General features: G+C 47.2%; 1 protein-coding gene across 2 annotated transcripts; it reads left to right on the forward strand.

The window, feature by feature from the left end:
* LOC109880348 (CWF19-like protein 1) lies at nucleotides 1-26115 on the forward strand. Of its 2 annotated transcripts, none has more exons than XM_031815257.1 (14): nucleotides 1-1360; nucleotides 1607-1691; nucleotides 1759-1843; nucleotides 2003-2104; nucleotides 2959-3173; nucleotides 5308-5423; nucleotides 5540-5624; nucleotides 10111-10245; nucleotides 15198-15387; nucleotides 15504-15583; nucleotides 15700-15909; nucleotides 17457-17576; nucleotides 20401-20498; nucleotides 24367-25181. In XM_031815257.1, exons 1-14 carry the CDS (start codon nucleotides 1338-1340, stop codon nucleotides 24509-24511), a joined length of 1689 nt encoding a protein of 562 aa, XP_031671117.1. In that variant the 5' UTR covers nucleotides 1-1337; the 3' UTR covers nucleotides 24512-25181. The 2 variants fall into 2 exon arrangements, with proteins under 2 accessions (XP_031671117.1, XP_031671116.1); XM_031815256.1 differs by having other exon boundaries at nucleotides 1226-1360; nucleotides 15504-15547; nucleotides 24367-26115.
* Nucleotides 26116-27374: the final 1259 nt, after the last annotated feature.

A 27374-nucleotide genomic window follows, 5' to 3' on the forward strand; every position in this document is an offset into this window, starting at 1 on the left:
CAATTTGATTTGAGGTAGCTGTGAATATCATGTGGGGTAGCTGTGAATATCATGTAGCTTGTTGTGAATATCATGTAGGGTAGCTGTAAATATCGTGTAGGGTAGCTGTGAATACCATGTAGCTTGTTGTGAATATCATGTGGGGTAGCTGTGAATACCATGTAGCTTGTTGTGACTATCATGTGGGGTAGCTGTGAATACCATGTAGCTTGTTGTGAATATCATGTGGGGTTGCTAGCTCAGTAAATGCGTTTAGCCCCTGATCAGTGCATGAGGGGAGAAGAGACCAGTGAAGAAAGCCAACTAGCTAACGTTACTAGGAATGAGATGTACCCAGTCATGGTGGTCCTAGCACTAAGTATTCAGGCAGGTTGTTTGTGCTGTTTAAAGGCTGTTCTCTGCCACAACGTTACATTATGACATTACAGACCGACTTTGAGCGGTTTCCGGGGCGCTGTGCGTGTAACTAACGTCAGTCATAGCACATACTGTTCACTAGCTAGCACGTCAGCTTACTGGCGAGATAAATCAAATACATCTCAATCTTTGCAGGTCAGGGGTGTCCGGATAGCCTTTCCCCTGAATTTGAGATGTTATTTTTGGTCACCTACTTCGTGTTTTGGACAGGGCACCCCCGGGAAAGAGTCAAATTCCAGGATTCAGGAAGGAGAAGAGTATTTGGTCCGGTTATCACTTGTTACCACAGCCACAAAATGCAGTCATGCCTAATTCTACAATGTATCTCGTTTAAATCGTAATCCTAACGTTAACCGCATATCTGACTTTAGATTAAGACCAAAAAGCAACAACAAAAAGTATGCATTTTTACGATAGACAATTATAACTTTGTGGCTGTGGTAACCAGTGACGACACTGGTTGCCAGATATGAGAGGCAACAGGGCAGTTGTATAGTCTCTTTGGTTCAAAACTGAAGGTGTCCAACTAAAGCATGTCTCCAAAATGCCAAAGCACAACACAAAATGAAATTTCTTTATGATTTTATTGGGTGACAACACTAAATATCTGGCTACCCGGAGGATTGTCCGTCCATCCGAATAGAATCATTTCCGGTACAAAGGATTTTCTTTGTTTTAAAAAACTCCATCATGTCGGGGGGCAAAGTACCTATACAAATCACGTATTTGCTCAGTAATAACCGTTGTGTTTGCATGGTTCTGTGTTAATTTACTAATAACCAGAATTTGTTTTATGAAGATGGGGAGGTTTATTTTGTCCGCAACAAAGGGGAGGAATATTGTCGACGCACAGCGTCTCCAGCTGCCTGCCCAGAGACCTGAGCTGGCAGACTACACAGCAAGAGTCTACTTTTGCCGTAATGGGGGAGAAACCGTTGAAGATGTAAGTTACAGTTATAATTCAGAGTTATTTATTATCTTCCCCTAACTTTTAGTAGTAACGGTCAAAGTTATAACCTAATAAAACGACCTAGCAGTGAGAGTAAACCACAACAAGCCGTGTAGGTAACTAGATGGCTACGATTGTCAAGTTGTCCAGTTTCTTCATGAGAAAGTACACTTGCTGTTTGAATAAATAATGCACATAACTAGCTAGCTACAATTTTCAATACTGTTTAATCTATTCCAGCCTCGCATGTGGTGATGTAGAAGGAAGCATTAATGCTGTGTTTAACCGCGTCCGGACCATCCAGAAGAAGAGCGGGCAGTTTGATGTAAGTCCTAACCACACAAACACACTAGCACATCCTATCAGTATGTCATCTCCTATTCTCTCTGCAGCTGCTGCTGTGTGTAGGAAACTTCTTCGGTTCGTCTCCAGGAGCTCAGGCTGAATGGCAGGAGTACAAATCTGGAGCAAAGAAAGGTAACCTATTGTGGGTCTGGAGTTAGGAACGGCATTGTGGGTCTGGAGTTAGGAACGGCATTGTGGGTCTGGAGTTAGGAACGGCATTGTGGGTCTGGAGTTAGGAACGGCATTGTGGGTCTGGAGTTAGGAACGGCATTGTTTTGACTTTGTTTGCAGCTCCCATCCACACCTACATCCTGGGAGCAGCCAGCCAGGAAACACTCCGCTTCTTCCCCAGTGCTGACGGCTGTGAGCTGGCAGACAACATCACCTACCTGGGTAAGAGTAGACTCTGACCCCTAACCCTGAGTAGACTGACATCCCCTACCTGGGTAAGAGTAGACTCTGGACTCTGACCCTGAGTAGACTGACATCACCTACCTGGGTAAGAGTAGACTCTAACCCTGAGTAGACTGACATCCCCTACCTGGGTAAGAGTAGACTCTGACCTCTGACCCTGAGTAGACTGACATCACCTACCTGGGTAAGAGTACACTCTGACCTCTAAACCTGAGTAGACTGACATCACCTACCTGGGTAAGAGTAGACTCTGACCCCTGACCCTGAGTAGACTGACATCACCTACTTGGGTAAGAGTAGACTGACCTCTGACCCTACCTGGGTAAGAGTAGACTCTGACCCTACCTGGGTAAGAGTAGACTCTGACCCTACCTGGGTAAGAGTAGACTCTGACCCCTGACCCTGAGTAGACTGACATCACCTACCTGGGTAAGAGTAGACTCTGACCTCTGACCCTACCTGGGTAAGAGTAGACTCTGACCCCTGACCCTGAGTAGACTGACATCACCTACTTGGGTAAGAGTAGACTGACCTCTGACCCTACCTGGGTAAGAGTAGACTCTGACCCTACCTGGGTAAGAGTAGACTCTGACCTCTGACCCTACCTGGGTAAGAGTAGACTCTGACCCTACCTGGGTAAGAGTAGACTCTGACCCTACCTGGGTAAGAGTAGACTCTGACCTCTGACCCTACCTGGGTAATACTGCTCTGTATTTTCACTGCTGTTTCACAGACTTGACCACAACATATATCTCTCTCAATTTCTCACTTACTTACTCACACACACACACACACTCACTCACTCACACTCTCTCTCTCACTATGTGTGTCAGGTCGTCGTGGTGTTTTCACTGGGGCGTCAGGCCTGCAGATAGCATATGTGAGTGGTCGTGAGGGGCAGCAGGATCCGACTCCAGCTCACTGCTTCTCTCCTAAAGACCTCACTCAGCTGGTGGAGCCACTGATTAGCAACAACCAGTTCAGAGGAGTGGACATCCTGCTGACATCACAGTGGCCCCGCGGAGTCTGGCAGTACGCCAACAGCCCTGTAAGACACTCCAACTACCCTCATCAGCACCTGACTACCCTCATCAGCACCTGACTACCCTCATCAGCACCTCACTACCCCCCCTCCGTCTAATCTCACTACCCCCCCCTCCGTCTAACCTCACTTCCCCCCCTCCGTCTAACCTAACTACCCCCCCCCTCCGTCTAACCTAACTACCCCCCCCTCCGTCTAACCTCACTACCCCCCCTCCGTCTAACCTCACTACCCCCCCCCCTCCGTCTAACCTCACTACCCCCCTCCGTCTAACCTCACTACCCCCCCTCCTCACTACCCCCCCCTCCGTCTAACCTCACTATCCCCCCTCCGTCTAACCTCACTACCCCCCCCCCACTCCGTCTAACCTCACTATCCCCCCCTCCGTCTAACCTCACTATCCCCCCCTCCGTCTAACCTCACTACCCCCCCCACTCCGTCTAACCTAACTACCCCCCCTCCGTCTAACCTAACTACCCCCCCTCCGTCTAACCTAACTTCCCCCCCCTCCGTCTAACCTCACTACCCCCCCCGTCTAACCTCACTACCCCCCCCTGTCTAACCTCACTACCCCCCCCCCCCTCCGTCTAACCTCACTACCCCCCCTCCGTCTAACCTCACTACCCCCCCTCCGTCTAACCTCACTATCCCCCCCTCCGTCTAACCTCACTACCCCCCCACTCCGTCTAACCTCACTACCCCCCCTCCGTCTAACCTCACTATCCCCCCACTCCGTCTAACCTCACTACCCCCCCCTCCGTCTAACCTCACTACCCCCCCCTCCGTCTAACTCACTACCCCCCCCTCCGTCTAACTCACTACCCTACCCCCCCTCCTCACTACCCCCCCCCTCCGTCTAACCTCACTATCCCCCCCCCACTCCGTCTAACCTCACTATCCCCCCCTCCGTCTTAACTCACTATCCCCCCCCACTCCGTCTAACCTCACTATCCCCCCCTCCGTCTAACCTCACTACCCCCCCCCCCCACTCCGTCTAACCTCACTATCCCCCCCTCCGTCTAACCTCACTACCCCCCACTCCGTCTAACCTCACCCCCCCCCCTCCATCTAACCTCACCCCCCCCTTCCGTCTAACCTCACTACCCCCCCTCCGTCTAACCTCACCCCCCCCCCCCCTCCGTCTAACCTCACTACCCCCCCCCCCCCCCCCCCCTCCGTCTAACCTCACTATCCCCCCCCCTCCGTCTAACCTCACTACCCCCCCCTCCGTCTAACCTCACTATCCCCCCCTCCGTCTAACCTCACTACCCCCCCACTCCGTCTAACCTCACTACCCCCCCTCCGTCTAACCTCACTATCCCCCCACTCCGTCTAACCTCACTACCCCCCCCTCCGTCTAACTCACTACCCCCCCCTCCGTCTAACTCACTACCCTACCCCCCTCCTCGCTACCCCCCCCCCCTCCGTCTAACCTCACTATCCCCCCCCCACTCCGTCTAACCTCACTATCCCCCCCCTCCGTCTTAACTCACTATCCCCCCCCACTCCGTCTAACCTCACTATCCCCCCCTCCGTCTAACCTCACTACCCCCCCCCCCTCCGTCTAACCTCACTACCCCCCCCCCCCCCCCGTCTAACCTCACTACCCCCCACTCCGTCTAACCTCACTACCCCCCACTCCGTCTAACCTCACCATCCCCCTCCGTCTAACCTCACTATCCCCCTCCGTCTAACCTCACTATCCCCCCCTCCGTCTAACCTCTAACTAGTCCCGCTACCCAACACTCTGACTACCCTCACTACCCCCCCCTCCGTCTAACCCCACTACCCTCTAACTAGCCCCACTACCCTCAAACTAGCCCCACTACCCTCTAACTAGCCCCACTACCCTCTAACAACCCTCTAACAACCCCCGCTACCCTCTAACAACCCTTTAACTAGTCCCGCTACCCTCTAACAACCCTCTAACTAGTCCCGCTACTCTCTAACTACCCTCTAACTAGTCCCGCTACTCTCTAACTACCCTCTAACTAGCCCCGCTACCCTCTAACTAGCCCCGCTACCCTCTAACAACCATCTAACTAGCCCCGCTACCCAATAGCTAGCAGCCTCAGATGCTGTGTGTTTGACCCAGCTAAACAGTGTTGTTTATTTTAAACTAAACTTTTCTTTGTTTCAGGAAGTCAACACTAAGTTCTGTGGAACGACCTCCATCTCCCACCTGGCTTACAAGCTGAAGCCTCGCTACCACTTTGCTGCAGTAGAAGGAGTTCACTATGAGAGACTACCTTACAGGTACACACTATCACACACACACAACACAACCTTACAGGGTAATTCACACTGTATATAAACTACCATACTACCACTTTGCTGTGGTAGAGGGCGTTAACGTGTGTGTTTTTGTGTAGGAATCATGTTGTTCTTCAGGAGAATACTCAGCACGTCAGCAGATTTATCGCCCTGGCAACCGTCAACAACCCAGAGAAGAGAAAGGTGAGGTCTCACTGTATTGGAGGATGTTATTGACCACTCCCCTCTCTGTAGTGGAGGATGTTATTGGCCACTCCCCTTTCTGGAGTGGAGGATGTTATTGACCACTCCCCTCTCTGTAGTGGAGGATGTTATTGACCACTCCCCTCTCTGTAGTGGAGGATGTTATTGGCCACTCCCCTCTCTGTAGTGGAGGATGTTATTGACCACTCCCCTCTGTAGGGGAGGATGTTGTTGACCACTCCCCTTTCTGTAGTGGAGGATGTTATTGACCACTCCCCTCTCTGTAGTGGAGGATGTTATTGACCACTCCCCTCTCTGGAGTGGAGGATGTTATTGACCACTCCCCCTCTCTGTAGTGAAGGATGTTATTGACCACTCCCCTCTCTGTAGTGGAGGATGTTATTGGCCACTCCCCTCTCTGTAGTGGAGGATGTTATTGACCACTCCCCTCTCTGTAGTGGAGGATGTTATTGACCACTCCCCTCTCTGTAGTGGAGGATGTTGTTGACCACTCCCCTCTCTGTAGTGGAGGATGTTATTGACCACTCCCCCTCTCTGTAGTGAAGGATGTTATTGACCACTCCCCTCTCTGTAGTGAAGGATGTTATTGACCACTCCCCTTTCTGTAGTGGAGGATGTTATTGACCACTCCCCTTTCTGGAGTGGAGGATGTTATTGGCCACTCCCCTCTCTGTAGTGAAGGATGTTATTGACCACTCCCCTTTCTGGAGTGGAGGATGTTATTGACCACTCCCCTCTCTGTAGTGAAGGATGTTATTGACCACTCCCCTTTCTGTAGTGGAGGATGTTGTTGACCACTCCCCTCTCTGTAGTGGAGGATGTTATTGGCCACTCCCCTCTCTGTAGTGGAGGATATTATTGACCACTCCCCTCTCTGTAGTGGAGGATGTTATTGACCACTCCCCTCTCTGTAGTGAAGGATGTTGTTGACCACTCCCCTCTCTGTAGTGGAGGATGTTATTGGCCACTCCCCTCTCTGTAGTGGAGGATGTTATTGGCCACTCCCCTCTCTGTAGTGGAGGATGTTATTGACCACTCCCCTCTCTGTAGCAAAGGATGTTATTGACCACTCCCTTCTCTGTAGTGAAGGATGTTATTGACCACTCCCCTCTCTGTAGTGGAGGATGTTATTGGCCACTCCCCTCTCTAGTGGAGGATGTTGTTGACCACTCCCCTCTGTAGTGGAGGATGTTATTGACCACTCCCCTCTCTGTAGTGGAGGATGTTATTGGCCACTCCCCTCTCTGTAGTGGAGGATGTTATTGACCACTCCCCTCTCTGTAGTGGAGGATGTTGTTGACCACTCCCCTCTCTGTAGTGGAGGATGTTATTGACCACTCCCCTCTCTGTAGTGAAGGATGTTATTGACCACTCCCCTCTCTGTAGTGGAGGATGTTATTGGCCACTCCCCTCTCTAGTGGAGGATGTTGTTGACCACTCCCCTCTGTAGTGGAGGATGTTATTGACCACTCCCCTCTCTGTAGTGGAGGATGTTATTGGCCACTCCCCTCTCTGTAGTGGAGGATGTTATTGACCACTCCCCTCTCTGTAGTGGAGGATGTTGTTGACCACTCCCCTCTCTGTAGTGAAGGATGTTATTGGCCACTCCCCTCTCTGTAGTGGAGGATGTTATTGGCCACTCCCCTCTCTGTAGTGGAGGATGTTATTGACCACTCCCCTCTCTGTAGTGGAGGATGTTATTGGCCACTCCCCTCTCTGTAGTGGAGGATGTTATTGACCACTCCCCTCTCTGTAGTGGAGGATGTTGTTGACCACTCCCCTCTCTGTAGTGGAGGATGTTATTGGCCACTCCCCTCTCTGTAGTGGAGGATGTTATTGGCCACTCCCCTCTCTGTAGTGGAGGATGTTATTGACCACTCCCCTCTCTGTAGTGGAGGATGTTATTGACCACTCCCCTCTCTCTAGTGGAGGATGTTGTTGACCACTCCCCTCTGTAGTGGAGGATGTTATTGACCACTCCCCTCTCTGTAGTGGAGGATGTTATTGGCCACTCCCCTCTCTGTAGTGGAGGATGTTGTTGACCACTCCCCCTCTCTGTAGTGGAGGATGCTGTTGACCACTGGCAGCTTCATTAAATAGTACCTGCAAAACACCAGAGTTCCTCTGTCCAGTGTCTGTTCATTTGCCCATCTTAATCTTTTTTTTTTTTGGCCAGAAGGCAGCATCCCGGTGTCGCCTCTTCACTGTTGACGTTGAGACTGATGTTTTGCGGGTACTATTTAATGAAGCTGCCAGTTGAGGACTTGTGAGGCGTCTGTTTCCCAAACGAGACACTCTAATATTCTTGCTCTGTTGTGCACCGGGGCCTCCCACTCCTCTTTCTATTCTGTTTAGAGCCAGTTTGCACTGTTCTGTGAAGGGAGTAGAACACAGCATTGTACGAGATCTTCAGTTTCTTGGCAATTTCGCGCGTGGAATAGCCTTAATTTCTCAGAACAAGAATAGACCGACGAGTTTCAGTAGAAAGTGCTTTGTTTCTGGCCATTTTGAGCCTGTAATCGAACCCACAAATGCTGTTTCTCCAGATACTCAACTAGTCTAAAGAAGGCCAGTTGTACTGCTTCTTTAATCAGTACAACATGTTATCACAGCTGAAAACTAATTGCAAAATGGTTTTCTCAGGATCAATTAGCCTTTTAAAATGATAAACGTGGATTAGCTAACACAACGTGCCATTGGAACACAGGAGGGATGGTTCCTGATAATGAGCCCCTGTACGCCTATGTAGATATTCCATAAAAAATCAGCCGTTTCCAGCTACAATAGTCATTTACTATATTAACAATGTCCACACTGTATTTTTGATCAATTTGATGTTATTTTAATGGACAAAAATGTTGTTTTTCTTTCAAAAACAAGGACAGGGGTTAATATTGTGTATCTCTCTCTAGTACCAGGATGGGTTCAACATAGTGAGGAGCAGGGAGGCATCTGAGCTGGCTTAGGGGTTAATATTGTGTCTCTCTCTCTCTAGTACCAGGATGGGTTCAACATAGTGAGGAGCAGGGAGGCATCTGAGCTGGCTTAGGGGTTAATATTGTCTCTCTCTCTCTCTAGTACCAGGATGGGTTCAACATAGTGAGGAGCAGGGGGGCATCTGAGCTGGCTTAGGGGTTAATATTGTGTCTCTCTCTCTCTCTAGTACCAGGATGGGTTCAACATAGTGAGGAGCAGGGGGGCATCTGAGCTGGCTTAGGGGTTAATATTGTGTATCTCTCTCTAGTACCAGGATAGGTTCAACATAGTGAGGAGCAGGGGGGCATCTGAGCTGGCTTAGGGGTTAATATTGTGTATCTCTCTCTAGTACCAGGATAGGTTCAACATAGTGAGGAGCAGGGAGGCATCTGAGCTGGCTTAGGGGTTAATATTGTGTCTCTCTCTCTCTAGTACCAGGATGGGTTCAACATAGTGAGGAGCAGGGGGGCATCTGAGCTGGCTTAGGGGTTAATATTGTGTATCTCTCTCTAGTACCAGGATGGGTTCAACATAGTGAGGAGCAGGGAGGCATCTGAGCTGGCTTAGGGGTTACTATTGTCTCTCTCTCTCTAGTACCAGGATTGGTTCAACATAGTGAGGAGCAGGGGGGCATCTGAGCTGGCTTAGGGGTTAATATTGTGTCTCTCTCTCTAGTACCAGGATGGGTTCAACATAGTGAGGAGCAGGGTGGCATCTGAGCTGGCTTAGGGGTTAATATTGTCTCTCTCTCTAGTACCAGGATGGGTTCAACATAGTGAGGAGCAGGGAGGCATCTGAGCTGGCTTAGGGGTTAATATTGTCTCTCTCTCTCTAGTACCAGGATGGGTTCAACATAGTGAGGAGCAGGGGGGCATCTGAGCTGGCTTAGGGGTTAATATTGTCTCTCTCTCTCTAGTACCAGGATGGGTTCAACATAGTGAGGAGCAGGGAGGCATCTGAGCTGGCTTAGGGGTTAATATTGTCTCTCTCTAGTACCAGGATGGGTTCAACATAGTGAGGAGCAGGGAGGCATCCGAGCTGGCTTAGGTGTTAATATTGTGTCTCTCTCTCTCTCTAGTACCAGGATGGGTTCAACATAGTGAGGAGCAGGGAGGCATCCGAGCTGGCTTAGGGGTTACTATTGTCTCTCTCTCTCTCTAGTACCAGGATGGGTTCAACATAGTGAGGAGCAGGGAGGCATCCGAGCTGGCTTAGGGGTTAATATTGTCTCTCTCTAGTACCAGGATGGGTTCAACATAGTGAGGAGCAGGGAGGCATCTGAGCTGGCTTAGGGGTTAATATTGTGTCTCTCTCTCTCTCTAGTACCAGGATGGGTTCAACATAGTGAGGAGCAGGGAGGCATCCGAGCTGGCTTAGGGGTTACTATTGTCTCTCTCTCTCTCTAGTACCAGGATGGGTTCAACATAGTGAGGAGCAGGGAGGCATCTGAGCTGGCTTAGGGGTTAATATTGTCTCTCTCTCTCTCCAGTACCTGTATGCCTTCAACATTATCCCGATGAAAAGCATGGAGGCATCAGAACTGGTCAAGCAGCCTCAGGATGTCACTGAGAGCCCTTACAGCAGGATGGTTAGAGAGAACACTCTATCTGACCCTACTGTCCAGGTACTCACACACACTCTTAGGATCTGAAAACCTCTCAGGGTTTGGATCTTCATGCTACACAAAGGCCAACAACTAAGACACTATATAGAGACGAGTATATGTCCACACCCCTTCAAATGAGTGTATTCGTCTATTTCTGCCACATCTGTTGCTGACGTGTATAAAATAGAGCACACAGCCATGCAATCTCCATAGACTGATATCGGCAATAGAATGGCCTTACTGAAGAGCTCAGTGACTTTCAACGTGGCACCGTCATAGGATGCCACCTTTCCAACAAGTCAGTGTGTCAAATGTCTGCGCTGCTAGAGCTGCCCCCTTCAACTGTAAGTGCTGTTATTGTGAAGTCTAGGAGCTGTAATGGCTCAGCCGTGAAGTGGTGGTCCACACCAGCTCACAGAACAGGACTGCCGAGTGCTGAAACATGTAGCGCGGAAAAACCCTCTGTTCTCGGTTGCAGCACTCACTACCGAGTTCCAAACTGCCTCTGGAAGTAACGTCAGCACAAGAACTGTTCGCCGGGAGCTTCATGAAATGGGTTTCCATGTTTGCTCATTTATAATGACATAAACAGAAATATCACATTTACAATAAGTATTCAGACCATTTACTCAGTACTTTGTTGAAGCACCTCTGTCAGATTACAGCCTAGTGTCTTCTTGGGTATGATGCTACAAGCTTGGCACACCTGTATTTGGGGGAGTTTCTCCCATTCTTCTCTGCAGATCCTCTCCAGCTCGGTCAGGTTGAATGGGGAGCATCGCTGCACAGCTATTTTCAGGTCTCTCCAGAGATGTTCGATTGGGTTAAATTCCCGGGCTCTGCCTGGGCCACTCAACATCCAGAGACTTGTCCCGAAGCCACTCCTGGGTTGTCTTGGCTGTGTGCTTAGGTTCGTTGGTCTGTTAGAAGGTGAACCTTCGCCCCAGCCTGATGTCCTGAGCGCTCTGGAGCAGGTTTTCATCAAGGATCTCTCTGTACTTTACTCTGTTCATCTTTTCCTCAATCCTGACTAGTCTCCCAGTCCCTGCTGCTGAAAAACACCCCCACAGCACAATGCTGCCACCCCCATGTTTCACCGTAGGGATGGTGGTTTCCTCCAGACGTGATGCTTGGTGTTCAGGCCAAATAGTTGAATCTTGGTTTCGTCAAACCACAGGTCTGAGAGTCTTTCGGTGCCTTTTTGGCTAACTCCAAGCAGGCATGTGCCTTTTTATTGAGGAGTGGCTTCAGTCTGGCCACTCTACCATAAAGGCCTGGTTGGTGAAGATGGTTGTCCTTCTGGAAGGTTCTCCCATCTCCACAGAGGAACTCTGGAGCTCTGCCAGAGTAACCATCGGGTTCTTGGTCACCTCCCTGACCAAGGCTCTTCTCCCCCTATTGCTCAGTTTGGCCTGGCGGCCAGCTCTAGGAAGAATCTTGGTGGTTCCAAACTTCTTCCATTTAAGAATGATTTAAGCCACTGTGTTCTTGGGGACCTTCAATACTGCAGAAATTTTTTTGATACCCTTCCCCAGATCTGTGTCTCGACACAATCCTGTCTAGGAGCTCTACGGACAATTCCTTTGACCTCATGGCTTGGTTTTTGCTCTGACATGCACTGTCAACTGTGGGACCTTTTTATAGACAGTTGTGAGCCTTTCCAAATGATGTCCAATCAATTGAATTTACCACAGGTGGACTCCAACTTGTAGAAACATCTCAAGGATGATCAATGGAAACAGGATGCACCTGAGCTCAATGAGTCTCATATCAAAGGGTCTGAATACTGATGTACATAATGTCCAGTCTCATAGCAAAGGGTCTGAATACTGATGTACATAATGTCCAGTCTCATCAAAGGGTCTGAATACTGATGTACATAATGTCCAGTCTCATAGCAAAGGGTCTGAATACTGATGTACATAATGTCCAGTCTCATCAAAGGGTCTGAATACTGATGTACATAATGTCCAGTCTCATCAAAGGGTCTGAATACTGATGTACATAATGTCCAGTCTCATATCAAAGGGTCTGAATACTGATGTACATAATGTCCAGTCTCATCAAAGGGTCTGAATACTGATGTACATAATGTCCAGTCTCATAGTAAAGGGTCTGAATACTGATGTACATAATGTCCAGTCTCATATCAAAGGGTCTGAATACTGATGGAAATAATGTCCAGTCTCATAGCAAAGGGTCTGAATACTGATGTACATAATGTCCAGTCTCATAGCAAAGGGTCTGAATACTGATGTACATAATGTCCAGTCTCATCAAAGGGTCTGAATACTGATGTACATAATGTCCAGTCTCATATCAAAGGGTCTGAATACTGATGTACATAATGTCCAGTCTCATAGCAAAGGGTCTGAATACTGATGTACATAATGTCCAGTCTCATAGCAAAGGGTCTGAATACTGATGTACATAATGTCCAGTCTCATCAAAGGGTCTGAATACTGATGTACATAATGTCCAGTCTCATCAAAGGGTCTGAATACTGATGTACATAATGTCCAGTCTCATATCAAAGGGTCTGAATACTGATGTACATAATGTCCAGTCTCATCAAAGGGTCTGAATACTGATGTACATAATGTCCAGTCTCATATCAAAGGGTCTGAATACTGATGTACATAATGTCCAGTCTCATCAAAGGGTCTGAATACTGATGGACATAATGTCCAGTCTCATCAAAGGGTCTGAATACTGATGTACATAATGTCCAGTCTCATATCAAAGGGTCTGAATACTGATGTACATAATGTCCAGTCTCATCAAAGGGTCTGAATACTGATGTACATAATGTCCAGTCTCATAGCAAAGGGTCTGAATACTGATGTACATAATGTCCAGTCTCATAGCAAAGGGTCTGAATACTGATGTACATAATGTCCAGTCTCATATCAAAGGGTCTGAATACTGATGTACATAATGTCCAGTCTCATCAAAGGGTCTGAATACTGATGTACATAATGTCCAGTCTCATCAAAGGGTCTGAATACTGATGTACATAATGTCCAGTCTCATCAAAGGGTCTGAATACTGATGTACATAATGTCCAGTCTCATATCAAAGGGTCTGGATGGAAATAAGGGATTTATGTTTTTTATTTTAATACATCTGCAAACATGTCTGAACCTGATTTCTCTATGTCATTATGTGGTATTGTGTGTAGATTGCAGATGTTTGTTTTTATTTTGGAATAAGGCTGTAACATAAGAATTTTGAAAAGGTCAAGGGTTCAGAATACTTTCCGAAGGCACTGTACATTATAGATGATTCGGTGCCTCCAACTTTGTGGCAACAGTTTGGTCCTTTCCTGTTTCAGCATGACCATGCCCCCGAGCACAAAGCGAGGTCCATACAGAAATGTTTTTTTAGAGATCGGTGTGGAAGAACTTGACTGTCCTGGTCAGAGCCCTGACCTCAACCCCATCAAACACCTTTGGGATGAATTGGAACGGCGACTGTGAGCCAGGTCTAATCGCCCAACATCAGTGCCCGACCTCACAAATGCTCTTGTGGCTGAATGGAAGCAAGTCCCCACAGCAATGTTCCAACATCTAGTGGAAAGCCTTCCCAGAAGAGTGGAGGCTGTTATAGCAGCAATGTTCCTACATCTAGTGGAAAGCCTTCCCAGAAGAGTGGAGGCTGTTATAGCAGCAATGTTCCAACATCTAGTGGAAAGCCTTCCCAGAAGAGTGGAGGCTGTTATAGCAGCAATGTTCCAACATCTAGTGGAAAGCCTTCCCAGAAGAGTGGAGGCTGTTATAGCAGCAATGTTCCAACATCTAGTGGAAAGCCTTCCCAGAAGAGTGGAGGCTGTTTTAGCAGCAAAGGGGGGGACCTACTCCATATTAATGCCCATGATTTCGCAATGAGATTTTGGACGAGCAGGTGTCCACATACTTTTGGTCATTGTAGAGTAGAAGGCCAACAACTATAAAAGGTTTAACAGACAGACAGACATGGGAAGACCAACACATTCTACCTTGAGGTCGGCAGCACATCTCATTCCCCTCCAGAGGAGAGGGCAACTCTAAATCGTCTTCCTGTTTCGTCCTTCCGGTGCCAAAGCATCAAGCCAGACCGTGGGGCTGAATAGACATTTAAAACAAGACTTAAGGACACTCATGATCTAAAGGCCAAATTCCAATAAGGAATAATCATCAGAAAATAGCCTTGAAAACACACACCGCTTTGACAATGCAGACGGTAAATATACACTGAGTGGACAAAACATTAAGAACACCTTCCTCCAATGGAGTTGCTCCTCCCCTTTAGCCCTCAGAACAGCCTCAATTCGTCGGGGCGTGGACTACAAGGTGTTGAAAGCGTTCCACAGGGATGCTGGCTCATGTCGACTCCAATGCTTCCCACTGTTGTGTCACGTAGGATGTGCTTTAGGTGGTGGATGATGGTTGATACACATGGGAAACTGTTGAGAATGTGAACCAGCAGCATTGTAGTTCCTGACACAAACCGGTGCTCCTGGCACCTACTACCATAACCAGTTCAAAGGCACTTCAACATGTTGTCCTGCCCATTCACCCTCTGAATGGCACACATTCACATATCACTGTCTCAAGGCTTCAACATCTTGTCCTGTCCATTCACCCTCTGAATGGCACACATTCACATATCACAGTCTCAAGGCTTCAACATGTTGTCCTGTCCATTCACCCTCTGAATGGCACACAGACACAATCACTGTCTCAAGGCTTCAACATGTTGTCCTGTCCATTCACCCTCTGAATGGCACACAGACACAATCCATGTCTCCATTGTCTCAAGGCTTAAAAATCCTTCTTCAACCCGTCTCCTCCCCTTCATCTACACTGATTTTGAAGTTGATTTAACAAGTGACATCAATAAGGGATCATAGCTTTCACCTGGATTCACCTGGTCAGTCTGTCATGGAAAGTGTTCTTAAATGTTTTGTATACTGTGTGTATCTCTCTCAGGAGCCGGCATCTCAGTTCTTCTTTGACCTGGGGAAGAAGCAGCGTGGAGGGGGGCGTGGCCAGGGGGGGCGTGGTAGGAAGAGGCCCTCAGACGGAGACGGGCAGAATCAAGGACAGCCGTGGGATTCAGACCGGCAGAGTCAGAGACTGCCCTTTGATCTAGACAGGCCTAAACAACCCCGCAGGCCCCGTGAGTTTCCCTCCCTCGCTCTCACAGACACACACACACACCCTCCCACACCCTTATACCCACACCCTCACCGTCTCCCACCCTCTCATGTATGTCTCTCTCTGTGTCTGGTTCAGCTCAGCCCAGCGGTCCCTGTTGGTTCTGTCTGGCCAGCCCTCAGGTAGAGAAACACCTGGTCATCAGCATTGGTACACATGTGAGTTTCCACACACACAGTCTGAGTATTACAACGGATAGTAGAAAGAGGTTGTTCTGTTTAAAGGGCTCTGAAGCCCCCAGTTAACCATTTTGTGTTGATGTATTTTTCCTCAGTGCTACCTGGCCCTTGCTAAGGGCAGTCTAACCCCTCAGCATGTGTTGGTACTGCCCATCGGCCACTACCAGTCAGTAGTGGAACTGAGCTCTGAGGTGGTTAAAGAACTGGACCGATACAAGATGGCTGTCAGGACCTTCTATAAGAGCAAAGGACAGCGCTGTGTTCTGTTTGAGAGGAACTACCACAGCCAACACCTACAGATCCAGGTAGACTAGACTACACTCACCCCTCAGGGCCAGCCTGCCCAGATACAGGTAGACTAGACTACACTCACCCCTCAGGGCCAGCCTGCCCAGATACAGGTAGACTAGACTACACTCACCCCTCAGGGCCAGCCTGCCCAGATACAGGTAGACTAGACTACACTCACCCCTCAGGGCCAGCCTGCCCAGATACAGGTAGACTAGACTACACTCACCCCTCAGGGCCAGCCTGCCCAGATACAGGTAGACTAGACTACACTCACCCCTCAGGGCCAGCCTGCCCAGATACAGGTAGACTAGACTTCACTCACCCCTCAGGGCCAGCCTGCCCAGATACAGGTAGACTAGACTACACTCACCCCTCAGGGCCAGCCTGCCCAGATACAGGTAGACTAGACTACACTCACCCCTCAGGGCCAGCCTGCCCAGATACAGGTAGGCTAGACTACACTCACCCCTCAGGGCCAGCCTGCCCAGATACAGGTAGACTAGACTACACTCACCCCTCAGGGCCAGCCTGCCCAGATACAGGTAGACTAGACTACACTCACCCCTCAGGGCCAGCCTGCCCAGATACAGGTAGACTAGACTACACTCACCCCTCAGGGCCAGCCTTCCCAGATACAGGTAGACTAGACTACACTCACCCCTCAGGGCCAGCCTGCCCAGATACAGGTAGACTAGACTACACTCATCCCTCAGGGCCAGCCTGCCCAGATACAGGTAGACTAGACTACACTCACCCCTCAGGGCCAGCCTGCCCAGATACAGGTAGGCTAGACTACACTCACCCCTCAGGGCCAGCCTGCCCAGATACAGGTAGGCTAGACTACACTCACCCCTCAGGGCCAGCCTGCCCAGATACAGGTAGACTAGACTACACTCACCCCTCAGGGCCAGCCTGCCCAGATACAGGTAGGCTAGACTACACTCACCCCTCAGGGCCAGCCTGCCCATCAGTTGTCATGATAATCACTAATTTCAACTTTATATATTCATCTCTTTCTGATGAGCTGATCATAGAGAAGGAGGGAGGTGGAACACCCCCTGTAACAGTCTGTCCCTCCCCAGGGAGGTAGAACAGACCCTGTAACAGTCTGTCCCTCCCCAGGGAGGTAGAACAGACCCTGTAACAGTCTGTCCCTCCCCAGGGAGGTAGAACAGACCCTGTAACAGTCTGTCCCTCCCCGGGAGGTAGAACAGACCCTGTAACAGTCTGTCCCTCCCCAGGGAGGTAGAACACCCCCTGTAACAGTCTGTCCCTCCCCAGGGAGGTAGAACAGACCCTGTAACAGTCTGTCCCTCCCCAGGGAGGTAGAACAGACCCTGTAACAGTCTGTCCCTCCCCAGGGAGGTAGAACAGACCCTGTAACAGTCTGTCCCTCCCCAGGGAGGTAGAACAGACCCTGTAACAGTCTGTCCCTCCCCAGGGAGGTAGAACAGACCCTGTAACAGTCTGTCCCTCCCCAGGGAGGTAGAACAGACCCTGTAACAGTCTGTCCCTCCCCAGGGAGGTGGAACAGCCCCTGTAACAGTCTGTCCCTCCCCAGGTAGTACCAGTACCAGAGGATAAGTGTACCACTGAAGATATTAAAGAAGCCTTCATGCTGCAGGCGCAGGAACAGAACATGGAGCTGATGGAGATACCACAACACACTGACCTCAAACAGGTACACACACACACACCTCAAACAGGTACACACACACCTCAAACAGGTACACACACACCTCAAACAGGTACACACACACACCTCAAACAGGTACACACACACACACACACCTCAAACAGGTACACACACACACACACCTCAAACAGGTACACACACACACACACACACACACACACACACACACACACACCTCAAACAAGTACACACACACACACCTCAAACAGGTACACACACACACACCTCAAACAAGTACACACACACACCTCAAACAGGTACACACACACCTCAAACAGGTACACACACACACACACCTCAACCAGGTACACACACACACACACCTCACACAGGTACACACACACACACACCTCAAACAGGTACACACACACACACACCTCAAACAGGTACACACACACCTCAAACAGGTACACACACACCTCAAACAGGTACACACACACACACACACCTCAAACAGGTACACACACACACACACACACCTCAAACAGGTACACACACACACACACACACACACCTCAAACAGGTACACACACACACACACACACACACACACACCTCAAACAGGTACACACACACCTCAAACAGGTACACACACACACACACACACACGTACACACACACACACTTCAAATAAGTACACACACACACACACACACACACACCTCAAACAGGTACACACACACACACCTCAAACAGGTACACACACACACACACACTTCTCTCCACCAGCTTCATGAGGTCGTCACCTGGAACGGATTTCAATTAAAAGGTGTGCCTTGTTAAAAGTTCATTTGTGGAATTTATTTCCTCAATGTGTTTGAGCCAATTAATTGTGTTGTGACAAGGTAGGGGTGGTATACAGAACATAGCCCTATTTGGTAAAAGACCAAGTCCATATTATGGCAAGAACAGCTCAAATATGCAAAGAGACGACCGTCATTACTTTAAGACATGAAGGTCAGTCAATCCGGGAAAAGGTAAAGAACTTTTTTTAAAGAACATTTTTCAAGTGCAGTTGCAAAAACCATAATGACCGTCACAGGAAAGGAAGACCCAGAGTTACCTCTGCTCAGAGGACAGTTCATTAGAGTCACCAGCCTCAGATTGCAGCCCAAAATAAATTCTTCACAGAGTTCAAGTAACCGACACATCTGAACATCAACTGTTCAGAGGAGACTGCATGAATCAGGCCTTCGTGGTCGAATTGCTGCAAAGAAACCACTACTAAAGGACACCAATAAGAAGAAGAGACTAGCTTGGGCCAAGAAACACGAGCAGTGGACATTAGACTGGTAGAAATCTGTTATTTTGTCCAAATTTAAGATTTTTGGTCCCAACGTGTCTTTGTGAGACGCAGAGCAGGTGAACGGATGATCTCTGCATGTATGGTTCCCAGTGTGAAGCATGGAGGAGGAGGTGTGGGGGTGCTTTGCTTGTGACACTGTGATTTTATTTAGAATTCAAGTCACACTTAACCAACATGGCTACCATAGCATTCTGCAGCGACACGCGATCCCATCTGGTTTGTGCTTCGTGGGACTATCATTTGTTTTTCAACAGGACAACGACCCAAAACACACCTCCAGGCTGTGTAAGGGCTATTTGACCAAGGAGAGTGATGGAGTACTGCATCAGATGACCTGGCCTCCACAATCACCTGACCTCAACCCAATTGAGATGGTTTGGGATGAGATGGACCGCAGAGTGAAGGAAAAGCAGCCAACAAGTGCTCAGCATATGTGGGAACTCCGTCAAGACTGTTGGGAAAGCATTCCAGGTGAAGCTGGTTGAGAGAATGCCAAGAGTTTGCAAAGCTGTCAAGGCAAAGGGCGGCTATTTGAAGGTAATCAAATATAAAATATATTTATATTTAACACTTTTTTTTTTTTTTTTTGGTTACTACATGATTCCATATGTGTTTATTTTTTAATAGTTTTGATGTCTTCTACGACTCTACAATGTAGAAAATAGTCAAAATAAAGAAAAACCCTTGAATGAGTAGGTGTCTAAACGTTTGACTTGTACTGTGTACAAGAGACATCAAATCCATATCAATCCAAATTCCTCAGTATTTATATGTGGGAACACGTTCCATTGGAGAACCTAATGAGTGAACCTTCACTAATGAGTGAACATGTTGTAGGAATGTTTCAGATGAACTGAAGTTTAAAAACATGTATTTCATTTTAAGTTGATGATAACAATGCTAGTTGGTAACAATGCTAGGAGATGATAATGCTAGGGCGTGGTAATGCTGGGAGATGATGTTAGGACATTGTAATGCTGGGAGATGATAATGCTAGGACATTGTAATGCTGGGAGATGATAATGCTAGGAGATGGTCATGCTGGGAGATGGTAATGCTGGGAGATGATAATGTTAGGACATTGTAATGCTGGGAGATGGTAATGCTGGGAGATGGTAATGCTGGGAGATGATAATGTTAGGACATTGTAATGCTGGGAGATGGTAATGCTGGGAGATGATAATGCTGGGAGATGGTAATGCTGGGAGATGATAATGCTAGGGCGTGGTAATGCTGGGAGATGATAATGTTAGGACATTGTAATGCCGGGAGATGATAATGCTAGGAGATGGTAATGCTGGGAGATGATAATGCTAGGAGATGGTAATGCTGAAACTGTGGTCGTCTGTAGGCCATTTGGTAGAGCATGGTGCTTGCAACACCAGGATAGTGGGTTGGATTCCCGGGACCACCCAGACGTTAACTGGAACAGGACTGTTAAGTTGCTTTTACATATTTTCTGATAATTCTTGGTTATAATAAATAATAAATGTTTTCTATCAGATTGCTCCTCCAGGGACACCGTACTTCTACGTAGAGCTGGACTCTGGAGAGAAACTCTTCTACCGCATTCAGAAAAACTTCCCTCTGCAGTTTGGCAGGTATATACACACACACACACCATCTTTGATCTAACCTAGAAACTAGTGATGTGCATCTTTCAAGGATAAAGTGTTACCTGTCTAACAGGGGGTGTTCTTTAAGCCTATCCAACATAATCCAGGTAGAATCAAGAATTCTCCAGGGCAGCTGTCTAGGCCCCTTACTTGTTTCAATATTTACTGACGACATGTCACTGGCTTTGAGTTAAGCCAGTGTGTCTATATATGCGGACGACTCAACACTACACGTCAGCTACTACAGTGACTGAAATGACTGCAACACTCAACACTATACACGTCAGCTACTACAGTGACTGAAATGACTGCAACACTCAACACTATACACGTCAGCTACTACAGCGACTGAAATGACTGCAACACTCAACACTATACATGTCAGCTACTACAGCGACTGAAATGACTGCAACACTCAACACTATACACGTCAGCTACTACAGCGACTGAAATGACTGCAACACTCAACACTATACACGTCAGCTACTACAGCGACTGAAATGACTGCAACACTCAACACTATACACGTCAGCTACTACAGCGACTGAAATGACTGCAACACTCAACAAAGAGCTGTAGTTAGTTTCAGAGTGGGTGGCAAGGAATAAGTTAGCCTTAAATATTTCTAAAACTAAAAGCACTCTATTTGGAACAAAACACTCACTAAAACCCTAAACCCCATCTAAATCTCATAATAAATAATGTGGAAATTGAGGAAGTTGAGGTGACTAAACCCTGGATTGTAAACTGTCATGGTCAAAACATGTTGATACAACAGTAGCTAACTAACAACACTATCAACAAGGCAGGTCCTACAGGCCCTAGTTTTGTCTCACCTTGACTACTGTTCAGTCGTGTGGTCAGGTGCCACAAAGAGGGACTTAGGAAAATTGCAGTTGAGTATCTTGAGCATCAACATGTGGATTTGATTACAGGCTCAAAATGGCCAGAAACAAAGCACTTTCTTCTGAAACTCGTCAGTCTATTCTTGTTCTGAGAAATTAAGGCTATTCCATGCGAGAAATTGTCAAGAATCTGAAGAGCTCGTACAATGCTGTGTTCTACTCCCTTCACAGAACAGTGCAAACCGTTTCTAACCAGAATAGAAAGTGGGATGCCCCGGTGCACAACTGAGCAAGAGTATAAGTACATTAGACTATCTTCGGTGGCAGGGTAGCCTAGTGGTTAGAGTGTTTGGCTAGTAACCACTGGTTGCAAGTTCAAATCCCCGAGCTGACAAGGTTCAAATCTGTCGTTCTGCCCCTGAACAGGCAGTTAACCCACTGTTCCTAGGCAGTCATTGAAAATAAGAATTTGTTCTTAACTGACTTGCCTAGTTAAATAAAGGTGAAATAAAATAACAAATCTAGTTTGAGAAACAGGCAGCTTCATTAAATAGTACTCGCAAAACACCAGTCTCAACGTCAACAGTGAAGGGAGACTAGGCATCTACCACACACCTACCACTATCAGATTAGAGCCATAAAGGAGACTAGACATCTACCACACTACTGCCAATATCAGATTAGGGCCAAAAGAGATTCTAGGCATCTACCACACTATTACCAATATCAGATTAGAGCCATAAAGGAGACTAGACATCTACCACACTACTACCAATATCAGATTAGAGCCATAAAGGAGACTAGACATCTACCACACTACTACCACTATCAGATTAGAGCCATAAGGGAGACTTGACATCTACAGATTAGGGCCATAAGGGAGACTTGACATCTACAGATTAGGGCCATAAGGGAGACTTGACATCTACAGATTAGGGCCATAAGGGAGACTTGACATCTACAGATTAGGGCCATAAGGGAGACTTGACATCTACAGATTAGGGCCATAAGGGAGACTTGACATCTACAGATTAGGGCCATAAGGGAGACTTGACATCTACAGATTAGGGCCATAAGGGAGACTTGACATCTACAGATTAGGGCCATAAGGGAGACTTGACATCTACAGATTAGGAGGCAATGCAGTCTGTTTTTTGTCCCCTGACTCTGGTTCTGAAATCACCTTCAAGTGTTTGAGCTAGTAATGTATCAATATTTATCCTTTACAAATTAGTAATGTATCAATATTTATCCTTTACAAATTAGCGATGACATGGCCTATGAATATCAGTTTGGATTTCATCCCCATCTCAAAATGGAATGGTTTTGACTGAGTGATTTTCTCTTCTGCTGTCCTTGTTATGAAATGATCAACTTTACCCTGTCTATGACCATATACACTGATTCAGGAAAAACTACCAAACCTATGGTGAACCTGATGGTGAACCTGAGCAATCTAAATCACATCCACTGTAAGCCCGTTCAGCAGGTACAGTCAGGCTACTGATATTGCCTGGAGACTAGACATCTACCACACCACTACCAATATCAGATTAGAGCCAAAAGAGATTCTAGACATCTACCACACCACTACCAATATCAGATTAGGGCCAAAATAGATTCTAGACATCTACCACACCACTACCAATATCAGATTAGGGCCAAAAGAGATTCTAGACATCTACCACACCACTACCAATATCAGATTAGGGCCAAAAGAGATTCTAGACATCTACCACACCACTACCAATATCAGATTAGGGCCAAAAGTGATTCTAGACATCTACCACACCACTACCAATATCAGATTAGGGCCAAAAGAGATTCTAGACATCTACCACACCACTACCAATATCAGATTAGGGCCAAAAGAGGTTCTAGACATCTACCACACCACTACGCAGTTCCATACTTGGAGATCAATGACTGTCAATGCAGTTCCATGCTTGGAGATCAATGACTGTCAACGCAGTTCCATGCTTGGAGATCAATGACTGTCAACGCAGTTCCATGCTTGGAGATCAATGACTGTCAACGCAGTTCCATGCTTGGAGATCAATGACTGTCAACGCAGTTCCATGCTTGGAGATCAATGACTGTCAACGCAGTTCCATGCTTGGAGATCAATGACTGTCAACGCAGTTCCATGCTTGGAGATCAGTGACTGTCAACGCAGTTCCATGCTTGGAGATCAGTGACTGTCACCGCAGTTCCATGCTTGGAGATCAATGACTGTCAATGCAGTTCCATGCTTGGAGATCAATGACTGTCAACGCAGTTCCATGCTTGGAGATCAATGACTGTCAACGCAGTTCCATGCTTGGAGATCAATGACTGTCAATGCAGTTCCATGCTTGGAGATCAATGCCTGTCAACGCAGTTCCATGCTTGGAGATCAATGACTGTCAATGCAGTTCCATGCTTGGAGATCAATGACTGTCAACGCAGTTCCATGCTTGGAGATCAATGACTGTCAACGCAGTTCCATGCTTGGAGATCAGTGACTGTCAACGCAGTTCCATGCTTGGAGATCAATGACTGTCAACGCAGTTCCATGCTTGGAGATCAATGACTGTCAACGCAGTTCCATGCTTGGAGATCAATGACTGTCAACGCAGTTGAGATGAGATATTTTCAGAAGCTAGAAAGAAAGTAATATCAGCAAACAAAAATTGTGAACCAGCATGACCTTAGAAAATAGGTTCAAACTGATGCTACGTTTTGGATCGGTTAGGGGTCCCTGGGCTGATGCTACGTTTTGGATCGGTTAGGGGTCCCTGGGCTGATGCTACGTTTTGGATCGGTTAGGGGTCCCTGGACTGATGCTACGTTTTGGATCGGTTAGGGGTCCCTGGACTGATGCTACGTTTTGGGTCGGTTAGGGGTCCCTGGACTGATGCTCTAGTATCTTCAACATTTGATTCAGGGACGCATATGGGTCATTCCAGCCCTACTGAAAACAGTTACTAACGTGTCTCTCTGTGTGTGTCTCTCTGTGTGTGGTGCAGGGAGGTGTTGGCCAGCGAGGCGTTGCTGAACATCCCGGAGAGGGCCGACTGGAGAGAGTGTAAACAGACCCCAGAGGAGGAGGAGGGTCTGAGCAAACAACTACGAAACGACTTCCAACCATACGACTTTGCACTGGAAGACTGAACACCGACACACACTGTACCGTACAGGAGGGGTGTAATGGTACACTGAACCATTGGGTACGGGGACTTGTGGATTAACAACACCAGTCCTATAGTCTGTGCTGTGTTGTAGGCCTATGTCTGCAGTAAATCTGAGCTGAACATTTCAGTCTATTCCGTTGAAACAACTAGAGCCTATGTGCACGTTGTAATCAAAATTCAAATCTTAATTGGCGCATTTCAAAAACCCGTCCTTTTGTGAGGCGCAGCCAGGAACTAGTTCTGTACGATGGTGATTGGTGGGGTCCAACCATAACTGGAGGATCCTCCATCGTTCTCCAGTTTGGGAACATTTTGTCATGAAAGTAGATTATAACGGTGACGGACAGAGTTGTGGATAAAGCGTTAACAGTACGTCTCCACGCAGAAGGAGAATAGCTGCTGCCAACACCTCCAACATGTTGACACCCACATCACCCCAGTATAGTGTAGCATGACGGAGCACCTCCAAATGTTGACACACACATCACCCCAGTATAGTGTAGCATGACGGAGCACCTCCAACATGTTGACACCCACATCACCCCAGTATAGTGTAGCATGACGGAGCACCTCCAACATGTTGACACCCACATCACCCCAGTATAGTGTAGCATGACGGAAACACAAAGAATTCACACCACCTTCCGTCTGCATTCAGCTGTTTCTGACCGGGCCAAAGTTCAGAGCGATAGGTAGGCAATGTTTATATTTTTTACAGTCTTGGGTTTATTGCGTGGATATGTGTCCGTTCTCGGGGGTTGAGAATAGGGCCTTTCAGCACCTCGTCAAATTGCTCCACACCCACGTTACCAACTTCCCTCATTTCATAAAACAGGTAGTACCCACGTTATATAAGCAAGCCAACGTTTTCAATGAATTGGCCAATGTACCCTGTGTTGTGCTTGGTGACATCCTGTCACATGACCCCGGAGTAGGCGATGTCCCACGCTATAGACACGCCCCCTTTACCAAAGTGCTGGAGGCAGTGTCGTGGTGCGTTTGGAACCAACTGGGAAGTTGCCACATACGACTGGGTTAAATCTACTTCAATGTCCCTCCGACTGGTAATTACTAGTGGGAAAACTATCATTGTGAGCTCCCACTTCTCCCACATGCTGACCTCACCTACTAAAGGACATTTTCAGGCAGTTAAATGCAACAAAACATCATTTAAAAATAGCAGTGGTTTTTGAACTGTAATTTGTTTAAAAGCATGATAGCTGTACTTTTAGGAGGACGCAGCTTGTTGGCCGTTAGCCAATCGGTGATTCTCAACAAGTTCAAATCACATGAATGGTCCCACTGGTATTTATGACGACACAACTGGTAAATGCCCTCATGGTTACAAACTCAGCATCAGAGTGGGAACTTGAGACTGACATAAGTGTGAATGCTGAACATTGTGAATTGCGTTTAATTTGGAGGCGGAGGGTGCAGTTGAGATCTTCCCTTAGTAATGCACTTCCTGCCTTCTCTGTTTTTACTTCAATCCAATCGTCTGAAAAAGTAGTTTTCACAATGTGGAGATAAATCAGTGTCATCATTTTGTACAAGGTCCCTGATTAAAAACTTTTTTGTATGTTTGTTTTGAGTCTTGATGTCTTTCCTACTCAAAGCTTTGCCAGCAAGCTGTGTGTTAGTGGAGGATGGAACTCTCTGCTGCTTCCTGATGACTCAGCCATCTGTAGGGGCTCATCCTGACCAGCAGAGGGCGGCATCTCCTTCAAGAGGGGTATGTTACTAAGGACTAGTTCACCAGGGGTATATTACTAAGGACTAGTTCACCAGGGTATATTACTAACTAAGGACTAGTTCACCAGGGGTATATTACTAACTAAGGATTAGTTCACCAGGGGTATATTACTAACTAAGGACTAGTTCACCAGGGGTATATTACTAACTAAGGACTAGTTCACCAGGGGTATATTACTAACTAAGGACTAGTTCACCAGGGGTATATTACTAACTAAGGACTAGTTCACCAGGGGTATATTACTAACTAAGGACTAGTTCACCAGGGGTATATTACTAACTAAGGACTAGTTCACCAGGGGTATATTACTAACTAAGGACTAGTTCACCAGGGGTATATTACTAACTAAGGACTAGTTCACCAGGGGTATTATTACTAACTAAGGACTAGTTCACCAGGGGTATATTACTAACTAAGGACTAGTTCACCAGGGGTATATTACTAACTAAGGACTAGTTCACCAGGGGTATATTACTAACTAAGGACTAGTTCACCAGGGGTATATTACTAACTAAGGACTAGTTCACCAGGGGTATATTACTAACTAAGGACTAGTTCACCAGGGGTATATTACTAACTAAGGACTAGTTCACCAGGGGTATATTACGAAGGACTAGTTCACCACGGGTATATTACTAACTAAGGACTAGTTCACCAGGGGTATAGTACTAAGGACTAGTTCACCAGGGTTATGTTACTAACTAAGGACTAGTTCACCAGGGGTATATTACTAACCAAGGACTAGTTCACCAGGGGTATATTACTAACTAAGGACTAGTTCACCAGGCGTATATTACTAACTAAGGACTAGTTCACCAGGGGTATGTTACTAACTAATGACTAGTTCACCAGGGGTATATTACTAACTAAGGACTAGTTCACCAGGGGTATATTACTAACTAAGGACTAGTTCACCAGGGGTATATTACGAAGGACTAGTTCACCACGGGTATATTACTAACTAAGGACTAGTTCACCAGGGGTATAGTACTAAGGACTAGTTCACCAGGCTTATGTTACTAACTAAGGACTAGTTCACCAGGCGTATATTACTAACTAAGGACTAGTTCACCAGGGGTATGTTACTAAC

This window comes from Oncorhynchus kisutch, unplaced genomic scaffold (assembly GCF_002021735.2).
Source record: "Oncorhynchus kisutch isolate 150728-3 unplaced genomic scaffold, Okis_V2 Okis09a-Okis19a_hom, whole genome shotgun sequence".
Taxonomy (NCBI): Eukaryota; Metazoa; Chordata; class Actinopteri; order Salmoniformes; family Salmonidae; genus Oncorhynchus; species Oncorhynchus kisutch.

What these genes read in the sequence shown, in the direction of transcription:
- LOC109880348 (XM_031815257.1), top strand. Translation starts at nt 1,338, where the DNA reads ATGGGGGAGAAACCGTTGAAGAT. An exon ending in CAAATCTGGAGCAAAGAAAG is followed by an intron (nt 1,844 to 2,002) that starts GTAACCTATTGT and finishes CTTTGTTTGCAG; the next exon opens with CTCCCATCCACACCTACATC. An exon ending in GGCAGTACGCCAACAGCCCT is followed by an intron (nt 3,174 to 5,307) that starts GTAAGACACTCC and finishes TCTTTGTTTCAG; the next exon opens with GAAGTCAACACTAAGTTCTG.